The sequence below is a fragment of the Falco cherrug genome, assembly GCF_023634085.1.
Source record: "Falco cherrug isolate bFalChe1 chromosome W unlocalized genomic scaffold, bFalChe1.pri SUPER_W_unloc_1, whole genome shotgun sequence".
NCBI lineage: Eukaryota > Metazoa > Chordata > Aves > Falconiformes > Falconidae > Falco > Falco cherrug.
Window position 1 is genome coordinate 7769166 of NW_026599288.1, and position 15385 is coordinate 7784550.

The following is a 15385-nucleotide window of genomic DNA, read 5'->3' on the forward strand; positions in this document are numbered from 1 at the left end:
GTACTAAGCACAGCTGAGGCTTTCTTTAAGAAATGCTAAACTTGGCAATTTGATGTATTAAGAGATCATAAGGGGCTTTGTCTTTGGAGAGTAAATCTAGGTCTTACCTATGCTTGAAAAGTTTTAGGAATTTCTCAGCTATAGTATTTTTCTGTAGATCAGCTCTTGCTTATTAATAGTTAACATGCTGTTATGGGACATGTATTAACTAATATGCGCAGTGTAGTTTAGAAATGAGCCTTTTCACTTCCCCCCTATTTATATGTTATAAAAAAGATGAATAATGGTTTGAATTAAATGTTAAAAAGAGGAGTTTTAAACTTGGAGCTTTTTGTTTAAGAAAAGTTGTCATGTTCAAAGAAGTGCTTGCATGATAAAATTTTCAGTGCTTTTGTTTCCATTTTTACCTAACTTAGAATTTTTGCACTGTGATTGAAGACCAAGCACCAGTGTGTAGCCAGAGTTACAGAACAGTCCTGATTCTACAAAGTGCAGCTCAGTAGTCTTGAGAAGATGTTGCAAATAATAATAATCAGAATTTTTAGTCACTTCTAACTAGATCTTTGTAAGTCGAATCCAGGATTTGTTTCTGGAACATTACTTTCATTCCACGGGTGGATGTGGAGTCTCTAGGAAAATCTGAATAACAAAAGGATAATTGGACATCTGCTGATAAGCAAGTATCATCTTATTGAGAAAGTGGTTAAGAATTAAAACCTAAAGCAATATCTATGGGCAATATTAAATTGATAAGGAACTGATTGCTCTAGGCACTATAGTAGTTATACTGTATTGGTGGGATAATGGCATGTTTCTATTTATGAGAACTAGATACTTTTATACAAAATCAATTATTTTATGTTCTGCTTAAGATTGACTTTTGGTCTAATTCCAGATTTTAAATCAAATGACTAAACTCACCTTTGTAATTAATGTTCTGTTCCCCCCCTGCAAATTGTCATCAGTATGTTTATTTTTATTAGAACTGCATTGCCAAGGCCAGTTAAATTTCAGAGATCTGTTATTTTATTGTTGGTTTGAAACAACTGGTTTTTAGTAACTTTGGGAGTTTGTAAAATGATTTTAGGGAGCTCTGGGCAGAAGAATAATAAAAGTTCTCAATTGGGGAGAACTTTTATAAAAGTTGCTTTTCTTCTCCTGGTGTTTGAAAGCCTGAGAAATATCAGCCAAACTATTTTTACTGCTATTTTATTATTATTAGCTGATCATTGAATTTTTTTTACAGTGGACCAACTACATTCATGGGTGGCAGGATCGATGGGTAGTTTTGAAAAGCAACACACTCAGTTATTATAAGTCTGAAGATGAAACTGAATATGGCTGCAGAGGCTCTATCTGTCTGAGCAAGGCTGTGATTACAGTAAGTGCTACTTCAGTATTGCTATATTTTCATGTTTTGGAGTGTTACATATTTGTAGGCTAATGCCTGGTGAAAATTAATATGCATATGGCAAATAAGTTTTGTTAGGTCATTTATTATTAAGTTAGTGATATTGGTACAACACTGTGGAGCATAGCAATGAGTTACTAATAAGAAAACAAGCTGCTCTCATTTGAGAGTGCAGTAAGCAGCTTTTAATCTCTGTTATCTTAGAGGTTTCTGTGGGTAGGGATACAGTTTGCTTCTGGAGGAGGCAGAATTTTTCCAAGGGTCAGCCTAAGACCCTGGACCAACCTCGCAAGGGAGGCAGCATCCATTGCAGTCCTTACAATTTGCACTAGAAAGAGAGGGTAGTGTTTCTTTGACTGTGCTTTCCAAACATGAGTCTGTACAACATTTCCAAAAGAAAATGTTCTAATATGTATTTCCTTCTCTGAAGTGTGGTGCTGTTTTTTGCCTAATGCTGAAAGATGCAGTATTATGCTGGTAAGAATAAAGAGCCTACATGTAAGTAAAATATCATAAAAATGAGTTTACCTTAGAAGATAAAGAAAAAAAACACTTTTTGTAGCTTTCAGAATTATGTATTAGTTATAAATAATGCTTGCCAAAAAGCATGCTGTAGCTTTTCTGTGTTAGTGTTAGTACAGTTATTTGATGTGGGGGAGGGGGAAGCTGGACTTCTGTGTAGCACATAAATTCCTAGAGCAGTGGTGTTAAATCTTACTATCCACCAAATGTTTTGCTTTCAAACTGAATCGAGGATGGCAAAGAAATTTCCTTTTCTTATTAATATTCAGCTTATAAATAGAATTTTTAAAAATACATTTTGGTTTGGGAAGAAAAGACTGGATTGATTACATCAACTATATGTGTTTTGGAAAAAAAGATTGAGAAGAGAAAGCAGACTTATACATTTAGATATGACAGGTATTGCAGTTACTAAAAAATGAAAACAGATTACCTTATTTAAAGCTCTTTTTAAAACTACTTAAACTTTTACATCTTGCTCAAGATTTTACTTATTCAGGAATATATGGTACATACAACAGCATCTAAAGTGCTCATTTAAGTGTACTTCTGGTGGTCTGTAGAGATACCAGCCTTTGATCAGGACTTCTAAAAAGGTGTCTCATTCACTAGTAAGAGGTTTAACATGCCAACCAGGCAGAGACAGGAAGGTGGTGACAAGGAGGTAGATCAAGGATTGTCTAGAAGTATGTTGTAGAGCAAATCTCGGCAGCTTGAGTTCTGGTTTTGATGGCAGAGATTATAGTGATGCTGATATTTTCTGGAATGTTTTGGTATATTGCACTTCGTGAAGAGAAGTTGGTGAGCCTATCTTTTGACTAGGAAGTATGTAACACAAACTTCGTGTCGATAGCTTTTTTCCTCTCTTCTATCTGGTGCTTGTTATGTCCGGTAACTTGGAGTTACACTAGAGGTGACTACCTATACAGAAAGAGTTCAAAAAGCTTATGTTCCAACTTAAATTTGAGCTTTTATTCAGGTAGGATTCATGCCTGCCATGTTTTAATCCAGGGTCATCTTTTTACTTTCTGTATTACTGATGTAGAAAAACTTTGATTTCTAATTTGATTGCATTGTAGTTATTGCAACTTGGTTTATGCTATGATTTTCCTGTTTTGATTATACTGAGATAATGCATACTCATTAAAATATTAATGGAAATATGATATTGGCTATTAGGCTTTTAGAACATGTTGTTATTGTGTTGTAAAGAGATGTTTAGACAGTTCTGTGGAAATGCCTAGACTGGGATTAATGAATACAGTTTGCATAATGGAGATATTTTTAGTTAATTAGTTTCCAGAAACAGTAATTGGAAAGAACTGTTGCTTAATGAAGGCAGTAATGATGTTTTAATTAATATTCAAGTTGCAAGCCATTCCCCTTCAGAATGGACTTCTGAAAGGGTAGGTTTCTTGAGTATTTATTGCTTGTGGATATCAAGAGCTTGGGACAGACAAGAAGTTAGAAAATGGAAGTCTGCCTGAGACAGACAGCCTAGTGAATTGTCTTAGCTTATTTTTCTAAATAACAATAAATTGCTGTTGAGAAGAACTTAATAAATCTTCATGTTATATGTTAGGGATGGAATAAATGTGTTTTAGCTCTGGTTTACCAAAAGAACAAGAACACTATATACATGAGAGTTAAACTGGCAGTTTCCAGTTTTAACCTTCTCATTTTCTTATACTGTTGGAAGAAAGAGACAGTTCTTTCCAGTAGTCAACTGCTAATAATAATAATAAAAGTCCCCACTTCTTAAAAGATACTGGTAGTTGAACAACTCTTCTTCCTCTGTCTTGCAGGGTTTCTGGTTTATTTATAGTATGATGCTGGCCACCATTAATAATTGGGCACTTGTGTACAGATATCTTAAATAGATGGACAAGTTAACATGCTTTATGTGTTTGTCAATTTAAACAGGTACAGAAGCTTCCTGTGAGAAGTTTTTTCACAGAAACTTTAAGCTCTACAAATATTAAAGTTGTGTATTTTTAAGTGAAGGTAATGGCAGTACTAAAAAAATATTCTTAGTAGTATTGTTTAAAGCACTTTTTGCATGAAGAATCATGTTTTGAAAAATAGATTTTAAAAAAATAACTGTTAATAGTGCACTGGTGTCTTACGCTTCATACTTTCAAATTGTATAAAATATTTCGGAAGCAGTTGGAGAAGTAGTGTATAGAAGTGGATCCACTTGGATTAATGTTGGTAAACTTTGGAATAGCTTTTTCTAGCTACTGCTCTAAACATTTTGATCTTGCTAACAGACCTGCTTATGATAAAAGAATTATGTCATTGTGACTTTTTATCTACTGATAGGTTTGATTCTGTCAGCTTCTAGTTAAGTTGAATGTGAACCAATAGCTTTTAGTTGGTGAAAACTTTCATTAAAAAAGCCAAGCTATAAATCCATGCCCTGGGCAGAAATACTGTAGCAGTAAATTTGTAATAATTGCTAATTGCATGGGGAAATAGTTTCCAACCTCAGACAGTTGGAAACAAATCTGGTTTAGTATGAAGTAATGAGCATTTAATTTTCTGTAACTTGATAAAGCGCTTTCTCAGCCTTAATTGCTACTAAAAAGATGACTTGAAAAAACTAAGACATAAAATACAAGCCCTAACTAGACAGGGGTTTAATTAGGACACAAGACAATTAGTAATTTTAGGCTTTGGTGTGTGCCTTAAATAATGGAATAGTTATATCCAGATTGGTGGAAAATCTTGGCTAAATGGGAGAGAAATCAGAATGGAGGTTCTTACACAGTGCATCCAAAAAACCCTACAGAGATAAGTATGGTCAGGAATGCATACTCATGTGTAAAAGGCCAGAGGTGATTGTATTCTGGAGAGGAAAATGCCAAAGAGCAACAGAAGAGTGAGGGAGAGAAAGAGTTGATGTCTAGGGTATAATGAGATGGGGTTGGTGTTACAGAGGTAGGCAGAAGTTGCTTGGAACACTGGGATTCTCCTGGACAATTATTTTTATCATTCACATACTCTGTACAAACTTGTATATTAATCTTTTAGTCCTTGAGTTATCTGAACCAGAAATGGATGGGTTGATGTTCAAAGTGAAAATGTCAGAATGTTGTCCTGTTTTCATCAAAGTGCTGTAGAGTGCTAATATCCATGGCAAACAAAAAGCAATTATGTGTCTGGGTGGAGAAATGGAAGAATGCTTCCTTAGTATGTATTGAGGAAATAGAAGTGGGAAAATACATTCATATCAGCTTAAGTGAGACTGTTAATCATTATGGAATTCTTTGTCATAATATGAACAAGATCAATAGTGTGTATTAAATAACCAAATATTTTAGGTTTACTTAATATTGCTGAAGAATTCAGCTTTAGTACTTGAATACAATCATTGGTTACCACACACTTGAAATTGGGGTTGTATTCCAACAGTACTTCTGTCAACTTTTTATTATCAATTAGAATATCATTCCCTCACTTGACTTCTTTATTAAAAGAATTAAGTTTTAACAGTATTCATGATTTGACATCTACTTCAGGATCATAATTCCTGCCCATGGGTTATATCTGAGCATTTTCATGCTGTGGAACACTTATCACAGATGCTATACCAAACCTTAAATAATTCCACTGTTTGCATTTGGTGTTAAAGCTATGGTTATATACCTCAGCAATTTTTTCTGTGATATTTGCTATCCTTATTCCTGCTCAATCTGAATTTCTATGAATCTTCCTAAGATTGATTTATTGTTAGTGGATACAGCTTGTTTGTATGTCACCCCCTTTCAGGGTTGTAGTGTTTCTCAACAGTCCTGCTAGGCAACCTGCAGTTATTAGATTTGTATTGTGATAGCCATTAATGACGTTTTTAATATCTCTACTGAGGATTTGTGTAATACCATACCTCACTTCCTGATAGCATTCCAGAAATGCTAAGTAAAAGGGTCAGAATATTTTTCTTTATATCTACTAATATGCAGCTGCACCAGGCCATCTCCTGTTTTGCTGCTTCCTAAAGTTGCTAACTCTTCAGCTTTTCACTTCTGTTCATACCGTGGTGGTTTGACCCCCTGCTGAAAGCCAGGTGCCCACCAAAGCTGCTCTATCACTCCCCTCTTGAACTGGATGGGGGAGAGAAAATAGAATGAAAGGCTCATGGGTTGAGATAAGGACAAGGGAGATCGCTCAGCAATTACCATCACAGGCAAAACAGACTCCACTTGGGGAAATTAGTTTATTACCATTCAAATCAGGATAAAACCCCCACCCCCCTTCTTCCTGGGCTTAATTTAATTCTTGATTTCTCTATCTCCTCCTCCCAAGTGGTGCAGGGGAATAGGAGTTGCAGTCAGTTCATCACGTGTCTCTGCTGCAGCTTCTTTCTTCCCACTCTTGCCCTGCTCCAGTATGGGGTCCCTCCCACGGGATACAGTTCTCCATGAACTTTTCCAATGCAAGTCCATCCCACAGGCTGCAGTTCTTCACACACTGCTCCAGCATGGGTCTCTTCCACAGGGTGTAGTCCTTCAAGAATGGACTGCTCCAGCATGGGTCCCCACAGGTCCTGACAGTAAACCTGTTTCAGTGTGGGCTTTGCACATGTCACGGCTTCCTTTGGGCATCCACCTGCTCTGGCATGAGGTCCTCCATGGGCTGCAGGTGGATATCTGCTCTGCCATAGACCTCCATGGGGTGCAGGGGGACAGCCTACCTCACCATGGTCTTCACCATGGGCTGCAGGGGAATCTGATCTAGTGCCTGGAGCACCACCTCCCCTCCTCCTTCACTGACCTTGTGTTGTGGTTTAACCCTGGCTGGCAACCAAGTATCATGCAGACGCTTGCTCACTCCCCCTCACCTGGAGGGATGGGGAGGAGAATCAGAAAGCAATATAAAACTCAAGGGTTGAGATAAGAACAATTTAATAGTTAAAGCAAAGCAAGGAATTAATTCACTACTTTCCATTGGCAGGCAGGTGCTCAGCCATCCCCAGGAAAGCAGGGCTCCATCATGTGCAATGGTTACTTGGGAAGACAAACACCATAATGCCAAATGTCCCTCCTTCCCCCAGTTTCCATACTCAGCATGATACCATATGGTATGGAATACCCCTTTGGCTAGTTTGGGTCAGCTGTCTTGGCTGTGCCCCCTCCCAATTTTCCGTGTTCCCCCTGCCTGGCAGGGCCCACAGAACTGAAAAGTCCTTGACTTAGTTTAAACATTACCTAGGAACAACTGAAAACATCAGTGTCCTATCACCATTGTTCTCACACCAAATCCAAACCACAGCACTATACTAACTACTAAGAAGAAAATTAACTCTATCCCAGCTGAAACCAGGACAGTTCTTTATATAAATACATGGATATCATTCCCTTAGTCTATGGACCATCCCTCTAAAATCCATTGAGTTCAATTACTCCATGATATTAGGCTCAATCTCTTATAACAGCCTTTCTGGGCAAGGAGGACAGTATGAGGTGTTGGACTGTTCCATTTTGAAGCCAGTTCTAATCCTATTATGGCTGTGTTGATTTGGTTTCACCAGACGGTCTTTGTTGGTGTGGCAGTTGAAGAAAAAATGAAGTTCAAATCTAAAGATAGTAGAAATGGATGCCACAAGATTATCCAGTCTCTCTGGGGCGTGGGTTCAAATTCTGCCATCATCACCAAAGACTAGATACAGCATTATGTAACAATTAACATCACTTAATTTATTGACTGTTTTCACCCAAAAACAAATCCCCTTGAGGCACACATCTATCTTCTCACACTACCCACCAAGTGCTCCCAGGCCCTTGAGCAAAAACAGTCCCACAAATGGGTTTGCCTTTGCCTGAATGTTTTTCCAAGCATATTTATAAGGTGCACTACAGGAGTTTTATCCCCCTCTACAGTATACAAAAGCTTTGATTGGGCAAGACCAGCTCAGCTGGCAGAACCTCTGGTATTAACCAACCAGGTAGCCTTTGCTAGATGTTTCTCTCAATGTTTGAAAGTTCCACCACCCATTGCTTTCAGTGTAGACTTCAACAGTCTGTTACATCATTCAGTTTTCCCAGAGGCTGGTGCATGATAGGGAATGTAATATACCCACTCAATGCCATGCTCATTGGCCTAGGTGTCTATGAGACTGTTCTGGAAATTAGTTCCATTGTCTGACTCCATTCTTTCTGGGGTGCCATGTGGCCACAAGACCTGTCTTTCAAGGCCCAGGATAGTGTTCTGGGCAGTGGCATGGGGCAGAGTATGTTTCCAGCCATCTGGTGGTTGCTTCCACCACTGTAAGCACATGGCACTTGCCTTGGTGGGTCTGTGGGAGTGTGATACAGTCAATTTGCCAAGCCTCCCCATATTTATATTTCAGCCATCATCCTGCATACCACAGAAGCTTTAACTGTTTGGCTTGCTTAATTGCAGCACATTTCCCATTAATGGATTACCTGTGTGGTAGTGTCCATGGTTAAGTCCACCCCTTGATCTCAGGCTCATCATCTATATGTTGCATTTCTTCCTTGATGACCTGATGTGTGTCATGGGCCCACTGAGCTAAAAATAATTCACCTTTATGTTGCCAATCCAAATCTACTTGAGCCGCTTCAATCTTGGCTGCTTGATATACCTGCTGGCTGTTTAAATGTTCCTCAGTGGCTTGACTCTTGGGTACATGAGCATCTACGTGATGTACCTTTACAACCAAGTTCTCCACCTGGGCAGCAATATCTTGCCATAATGCAGCAGCCCAGATAGGTTTACCTCTGTGTTGCCAATTACTTTGCTTCCATTGCCGTAACCACCCCCACAGGGCATTTGCCACCATCCATGAGTCAGTATAGAAGTAAAGTATTGGCCACCTTTCTTGTTCAGGAACATCTAAGCCAGCTGGATAGCTTTCACCTCTGCAAACTGACTCAATTTACCTTCTCCTTCAGCAGATTCTGCAACTTGTTGTAGGGGACTCCATACAGCCGCCTTCCACCTCTGATGCTTTCCTACAATATGACAGGACCCATCAGTAAACAAGGCATATTGCTTACCATGTTCTGGCAGTTCATTATACAATGGGGCTTCTTCAGCATGTGTCACCTCTTCCTGTGATAGCATCCCAAAATCTTTGCCTTCTGGCCAATCCATAATAATTTCCCAAATTCCTGAACGATTGGGATTCCCTATCTGAGCTCGTTGTGTGATCAGTGTGACTCACTCACTCCATGTAGCATCAGTTGCATGTGTAGAGGAGACCTTCCCTTTAAACATCCAGCCCAGCACTGGTAACCGGGGGGCCAAGAGGAGCTGTGCTTCAGTACCAATCACTTTTAAAGTGGCTTGAACTCCTTCATAAGCTGCCAATATCTCTTTTTCAGTTGGAGTATAGTAGGCCTCAGATCCTCCGTATCCCCAACTCCAAAAGCCCAAGGGGTCGACCTTGAGTCTCCCCTGGTGCTTTCTGCCAGAGGTTCCAGGTTGGGCCATTCTCCCCGGCTGCAGTGTAGAGCACATTCTTTACATCTTGCCCAGTCCAAACTGGCCCAAGACCTACTGCTTGAACTATCTCCTGTTTAATTTGTTCAAAGTCTTGTCCCTGCTCAGGGCCCCATTTAAAATCATTCTTCTTTTGGGTCACATGATAAAGAGGGCTTACAATCATGCTGTAATTTGGAATGTGCATTCTCCAAAAACTGATGACACCTAAGAAAGCCTGAGTTACTTTCTCATTAGTTGGTGGAGACATCGCTGCTATTTTGTTGATCACATCCACTGGGATTTCACGACGTCCATCTTGCCATTATATTCCCCAAAACTTGATCACCTGTGCAGGTCCCTTGACTTTACTCTGTTTTATGGCAAAATCAGCTTTTAGAAGGTTTTGGATAATTTTCTCCCCTTTCTCAAAACTTCTGCTGTATTGCCCCATATGATGATGTCATCAATGTATTGCAGATGTTCTGGAGCTCCACCCTTCTCCAGTGTGGCCTGGATCAGTCCATGGCAGATGGTAGGGCTGTGTTTCCACCCCTGGGGCAGTTGATTCCAGGTGTATTGGACACCCCTCCAAGTTACAGCAAACTGTGGCCTGCACTCTGCAGCCAAAGGGATCGGGAAAAATGCATTTGCAGTATAATAGTGACATACCACTTGGCTGCCTTTGATTCCAGTTCATATTGAAGTTCTAGCATGTCTAGTATGGCAGCACTTGATGGTGGCATGACTTCATTCAGGCCATGGTAGTCCACTGTTAGTCTCCATTCTCCATTAGATTTTTTCACTGGCCATATGGGGCTGTTAAAGGGTGAATAGGTTCTGCTGATCACTCCTTGGTTCTCTAGTTGTCAAATCAGCTCCTGGATGGGAATCAGGTAGTCTCAGTTGGTGCGGTATTGCTGCCGGTGTACTGTGGTAGTAGCAATTGGCACCTGCTGTTCCTCAACTTTTAGTAACCCCACCACAAATGGGTCTTCTGAAAGACCAGGCAAGGTAGAAAGCTGCTTAATTTCCTGTTTCCAGGGCAGCTATACCAAAAGCCCACTGATACCCTTTCGGATCCTTGAAATACCCTCTCCTGAGGCAGTCTCTGCCAAGGATACATGGAGCTTCTGGGCCAGTCACAATGGGATGTTTTTGCCATTCATTTGCAGTCAAGCTTATTTCAGCTTATTACAGTCAGCTGTTGTGATCCCCCTGTCACTCCAGAAATAGTGATTGGCTCTGCCCCTTCATAGCTTGATGGCATTTAAGTACACTGTCCACCTGTATCTACTAAAGCTTTATATTCCTGTGGGTCTGATGTGCCAGGCCATCGGATCCATGCAGTCCAATAAACCTGGTTATCCCTGTCCTCCACCTGGCTGGAGGCAGAGTCCCTCTAATCCTGGTCTAGGGACTCTGCACTAGCACGGCTAGTGGTGTGAAACAGATGTAGCATGGAGTGGTTTCCCTCACTTATTTATGCCTTGCCAGAATGGGTTAGAATTCCTTTTCACAGGATCAAGAGTAATGTTAGCCCTATCTATCACTGACTGGAAAATTGTCCTTTGGAGAGTAGAGCAGCAACTTTCTTGGAAGACTCCTTATTTGTGATTGTTTTTCCTTGTAGTTCACACACTCGTGCCTCCAGGACTGAGGTAGGTTTTCTATCCTGACGTACGGAATTAGACTCTATAACTCAAAAGTTATAAAGTAGGTATGTTTATTGCGTGCAGATGCACGGGGGATCGCTCCTCCACAAGTGTGCATGCCCAAAGTGACGAACCATCTCACATTTATACAATAAAACAAATGAATATTCAATTAACGCCTATACATATTCGTTACCTAAACCCCGCTTCCTATGTTAATTAGCTTATCAGTCCTTTGCCTGGAATGTGGTGGTCTTGCAGGTTTGTAGGTGATTCATGTCCTTGTGACCATCTGAACTTCTCCAGCAAGAAGACTTAGCACTCCCTTCCTCTAGATAACATTGAAATGTCTCTCATCCTTTTCTCATCCTTTTTATAAATAGCCCCTTTGTCAGAGGAAGAAGGGTAGGTGTCTCCTCAAGGCTGTGTGGCTATGTGACCAGACACCACACCCATGACCAGTCACCATACCCACATTCCTTGAGCAGACATATACAATCACGATCGATGTCCATTGTCCCCATTTCACACTATTTCTCCATATCAATCCCACCTCCTCATGTCCTCTCCATGGTCTTGCAGATAAAACCACAGGGTACCTCGTGGTGTGTATTTTCTATATTCTCCCCTCCAAACAGAAGGACGTCTACAGTTGATAGCTGAGATGTGAGTCTGTTTTGGTGGAGAGTCAGACCTATCCTTGTTAAGATGGTGGACCAGTTTCTCTACAGCTGAGATGATGGAGGGAGGTAGAGACACTATCTTTATAGTTTCGGAGCTGATGAATTGCTTCATCCACTGTTGGTGGTGCAGTGTCTGACCAACCCTTAGTGCCAATGAGTTGGCATACACTGATGGTGTGCTCTGTATCAATTTCCACCACACAGGTAGTGTGCATTGGACTTCATCAGGATCTATGGGTGACTGTGGATCATTCAGGTTATAATAGATCATCTCTTTCACAGCTAATTCTCTCAAGTACTGAATACCCTTCTCTATTGCAGTCCACTTGGTTGGGTGACATGTAATATCCTCCTTGTAGGGATACCTTTCCTTCATGCTTGACAGAAGTCACTTCCAGAGGCTGATGGCTTGTGTTCCTTTTCCAATTTCCCTGTCAATGCCCCCTTCTTTAGCAAGTGATCCCAGCTGCTTGGCTTCCCTACCCTCCAAGTCTATACTATGAGCCCCGTTATCCCAGCATCAAAGCAACCAGGTGATAGTGTGTTCACCTGTTTGAAGGGCATAATCTTTCCCCATATCCCACAGTTCACTCAGAGATAGGGATTGGGAGGTTACCTCTTATTTGCTTTCTTCATCTTGTTCCTGTGATGGGCCTGCTGCTTCATTCTCTTTTACCAAGTGAGTTGCTTTCCGTTTCCATTTCTTTTTATCTACAGGGGCCACTGACACCAGTCGGTCTTCTGCATCACTCATTTTCAGGAGCTAAAGTAGCTAGAATGCCTGCCACAGGGGCTAGCTGCAGTGCTGGCTGTGGGGGCTGGAGTAGGGGCCGCAGGGGCCACTGAGCCTGCCACAGGAGCTGGAGCGCCTGCAGCAGGTGCCGCAGGGGCTGGAGCAGTAGTTACAGTTTGTTGCTTAAAATTTCACCAGATCCGGGACACAAAGACTGAATTCAATATTCCTATCACTAGGCTCAGAACTGATACTATGAAGCTGCCATCGGACCAAATATACTCAGACCCTCCGAAAATCCTAATTGTTTCATTAATTAGCCCTGAGGGGAAGGTGCAGACCCCACCCATAGGCTGACTCTCTGGGAAAACAAAGCCAAAGGTACAGTTGGCATTCCCCCACAGGGGCCACCAGACACACAGAGGTGACAACACTGAGTGCACAGACCAGATTAGTTTCAGAACCAATGAGCCCATCATACTATAGATTAATACTATATAGTAAAACACTAAAATAACTTTAGCTTATGTAAACAAACAACACAAAAGGGAGCACATACTGTAAATAAACAAGACAATTCAACCCTGGGATAATGGGCAGCAAATTCAAAAACAGATAAGCCAGCATTGTAGCTAATTACTAATAATTTAATACAACGAATACTGCAGACAATACTGTCTGATTAGATCTGTCATTATCTCAGCCCTTCAAGCCTCACATTGGGTGCCAAAAAGGACTGTCATGGTTTAACCCTGGCTGGCAACCAAGCACCATGCAGCCGCTTGTTCACTGCCCCCCACACAGAGGGGTGGGGAGGAGAATCAGAAAGGAATGTAAAACTCAAGGGTTAAGATAAGAACAATTGAATAATTTAAACAGAATAAAGAGATAAGAACAATAATAATAACAGTAATAACAATTAGAATTGAAAGGTGTGGGAAAAGGGTAAAATCCAAATGAAAAGGGTAAAAGGAAACCAAGTGATGCACAGTAGAACTGCTCAGCACCCACCGACCAATGCCCAGCCAGTCCCAGAGCAACGATCCCCCCTAGCTAACCCTCCAAGTTTATATACCAAGCATGACATCCCATGGTATGGAATACCTCTTTGGCTGGTTCAGGTCAGCTGACCTGGCTGTGTCCCCTCCCACTCTTTTGTGCCCCTCCAGCCCTCTGGCTGGTGGGGCCCAAGAAACCACAAAGTCCTTGACTTAGTATAAACATTACCCAGCAACAACTAAAAACATTAGTGTGGTTATCAACATTGTTCTCACATCATAGCCAAAACACAGCACTGTACTAGCTACTAAGAAGAAATCTAACTCCATCCCAGCTGAAACCAGGGCACCATATCTCATTACGTATGATAAACAGCAAAGTATAATGCTTTCTTTAAGTTGTTCTACCTGACAGTTAGATCTAGTACACTTAATGATATTTAAAAAACCCTTGCAAAATTAAATTAATGAATTTGGAAGTATAAGCATTAAAGTCATTAAAGCCAAGTGTCTTCAAAAATAACTCGTAGAGGAAAAAAGGATCTTTATGCACCTTTATAATTGCATTGGGTGTATGTGGCAAGGGTGGGAGCTGCAGGGCAGCCTCTGTGGGGAGAAGTTGGAGCTGCTGTGCGTTGGACACAGCCAGTTCCAGATGGCTCCAGCAGACCCACTACAGGACACAACTGAGCCCCTCAGCCATTGTGGTGGTGACTTGGGGCAAACAGTTATGAAAGAAAAATTGCCGTGCAGCAGTGTGAGAAGAGTGAATAAGAAAAGTGAGAAACAGCCCTGCGGTGAGAGCAGGAGGAGATGCGTGCTCCATGCACTGAGCAGAGATCCCCTGGAGGAGACCACTTCGCAGCAGGCATTTCCCTGCAGCCTCTGGGAGAGGGACCACACTGCAGCCTGTGTAGGACCCCGCACAGCAGCAGTGCAGGAGCAGGCTGGAAACTAGGACCATGCGTGGCAATCAGCTGAGGGGAATGTGCTCGAGCTTGTCTAGACAACAATTAACATGATGAGGCAGGTTTGCAGAGCACAGGGGAGTGGGAGAGGGATGGCGCCAAGGAAAGGTAACACCTTGCTGTTAATTGCTGGTAGTTAACCACCAATCAGGGATTGCCTAGGATGCAAGGCTTAGCTTCAAGGACCAATCTGTTTAAAACGCGCAGCTTCTGAAAGTGTATAAAAACTCGTGCTTCTGTACAATAAATTGACATTTGCTTGCATCAAGCTGCGTCCCGTCTCTTCATTCGCCACACAGCAGCTGGATATGCTCTGAAGAAGGCTGCAGCCTGTTGATGTGAATAAGCTGTAAATAATATGGTCAAGTTTGTATTCATAAACCAATATTCATTTTAATGCATAAATAAGCTTGTAATTGTATAGCGACAAAGGGGTTAAAATGTCTGAAAGATCATATATAGACTGTTCTGGCAAGAAAGTTGCAAATCTCTGAAAGGGGAGCTGTCCTCCTTATCTGCAAAGCAAGCTGCCCTACCAAGGAGATAACGGGACAGCAGGATGGCCTTGAGTAAAATTAACAAGGAGTATTGTAAAAACCCCGGGAAAGATTTCTACAAGTCTGCCAACTCATCACTTTTGAGAACTAAGGTGAAAAGTACACCATGAGGAAGACCTACGGCCTTCCTCCCATAGACCACTGCCCACATTCTAAAGACCCCGGCCCACAATTTTTGGAAGAATCTGCGCAAGTGTGAAGGGCTGATAAGCTAATTAGCATACGAAGCGAGGGTAGGCGGGTTCAGGTGATGAATATGTATAGGCGTTAATGGAATATTCATTGTTTCATTATATAAATATAAGATAATCTGCCCCTCTGGGTGTGTACGATTGGTGGAAGGATCCCCCGTACACCCGGCGCCGACAATAAAGAATACTTAATCACTAAGAAATTCTGAAGACGTTCTTTGAAA

General features: G+C 41.3%; 1 protein-coding gene across 10 annotated transcripts in view; it reads left to right on the forward strand.

Annotated features, from left to right (window-relative positions):
• The window catches only part of LOC129734906 (ceramide transfer protein-like), a 92031-nt gene that overhangs the window by 3038 nt on the left and 73608 nt on the right, over positions 1-15385 (forward strand). For 8 of the 10 annotated variants that reach the window (XR_008730436.1, XR_008730435.1, XR_008730438.1 and 5 more), the window contains exon 2: positions 1247-1381. The exons of 1 other annotated variant lie outside the window; for it this stretch is intronic. Coding sequence is in view for 5 of the 9 variants with exons in the window: in XM_055700283.1 (XP_055556258.1) it covers positions 1247-1381 (135 nt within the window). In the remaining 4 variants the exon portion in view is untranslated. Of the gene's footprint in view, positions 1-1246; positions 1382-1841; positions 1910-15385 lie in introns of those variants that run through there. One more of the 10 variants, XM_055700285.1, reaches the window with a different exon arrangement.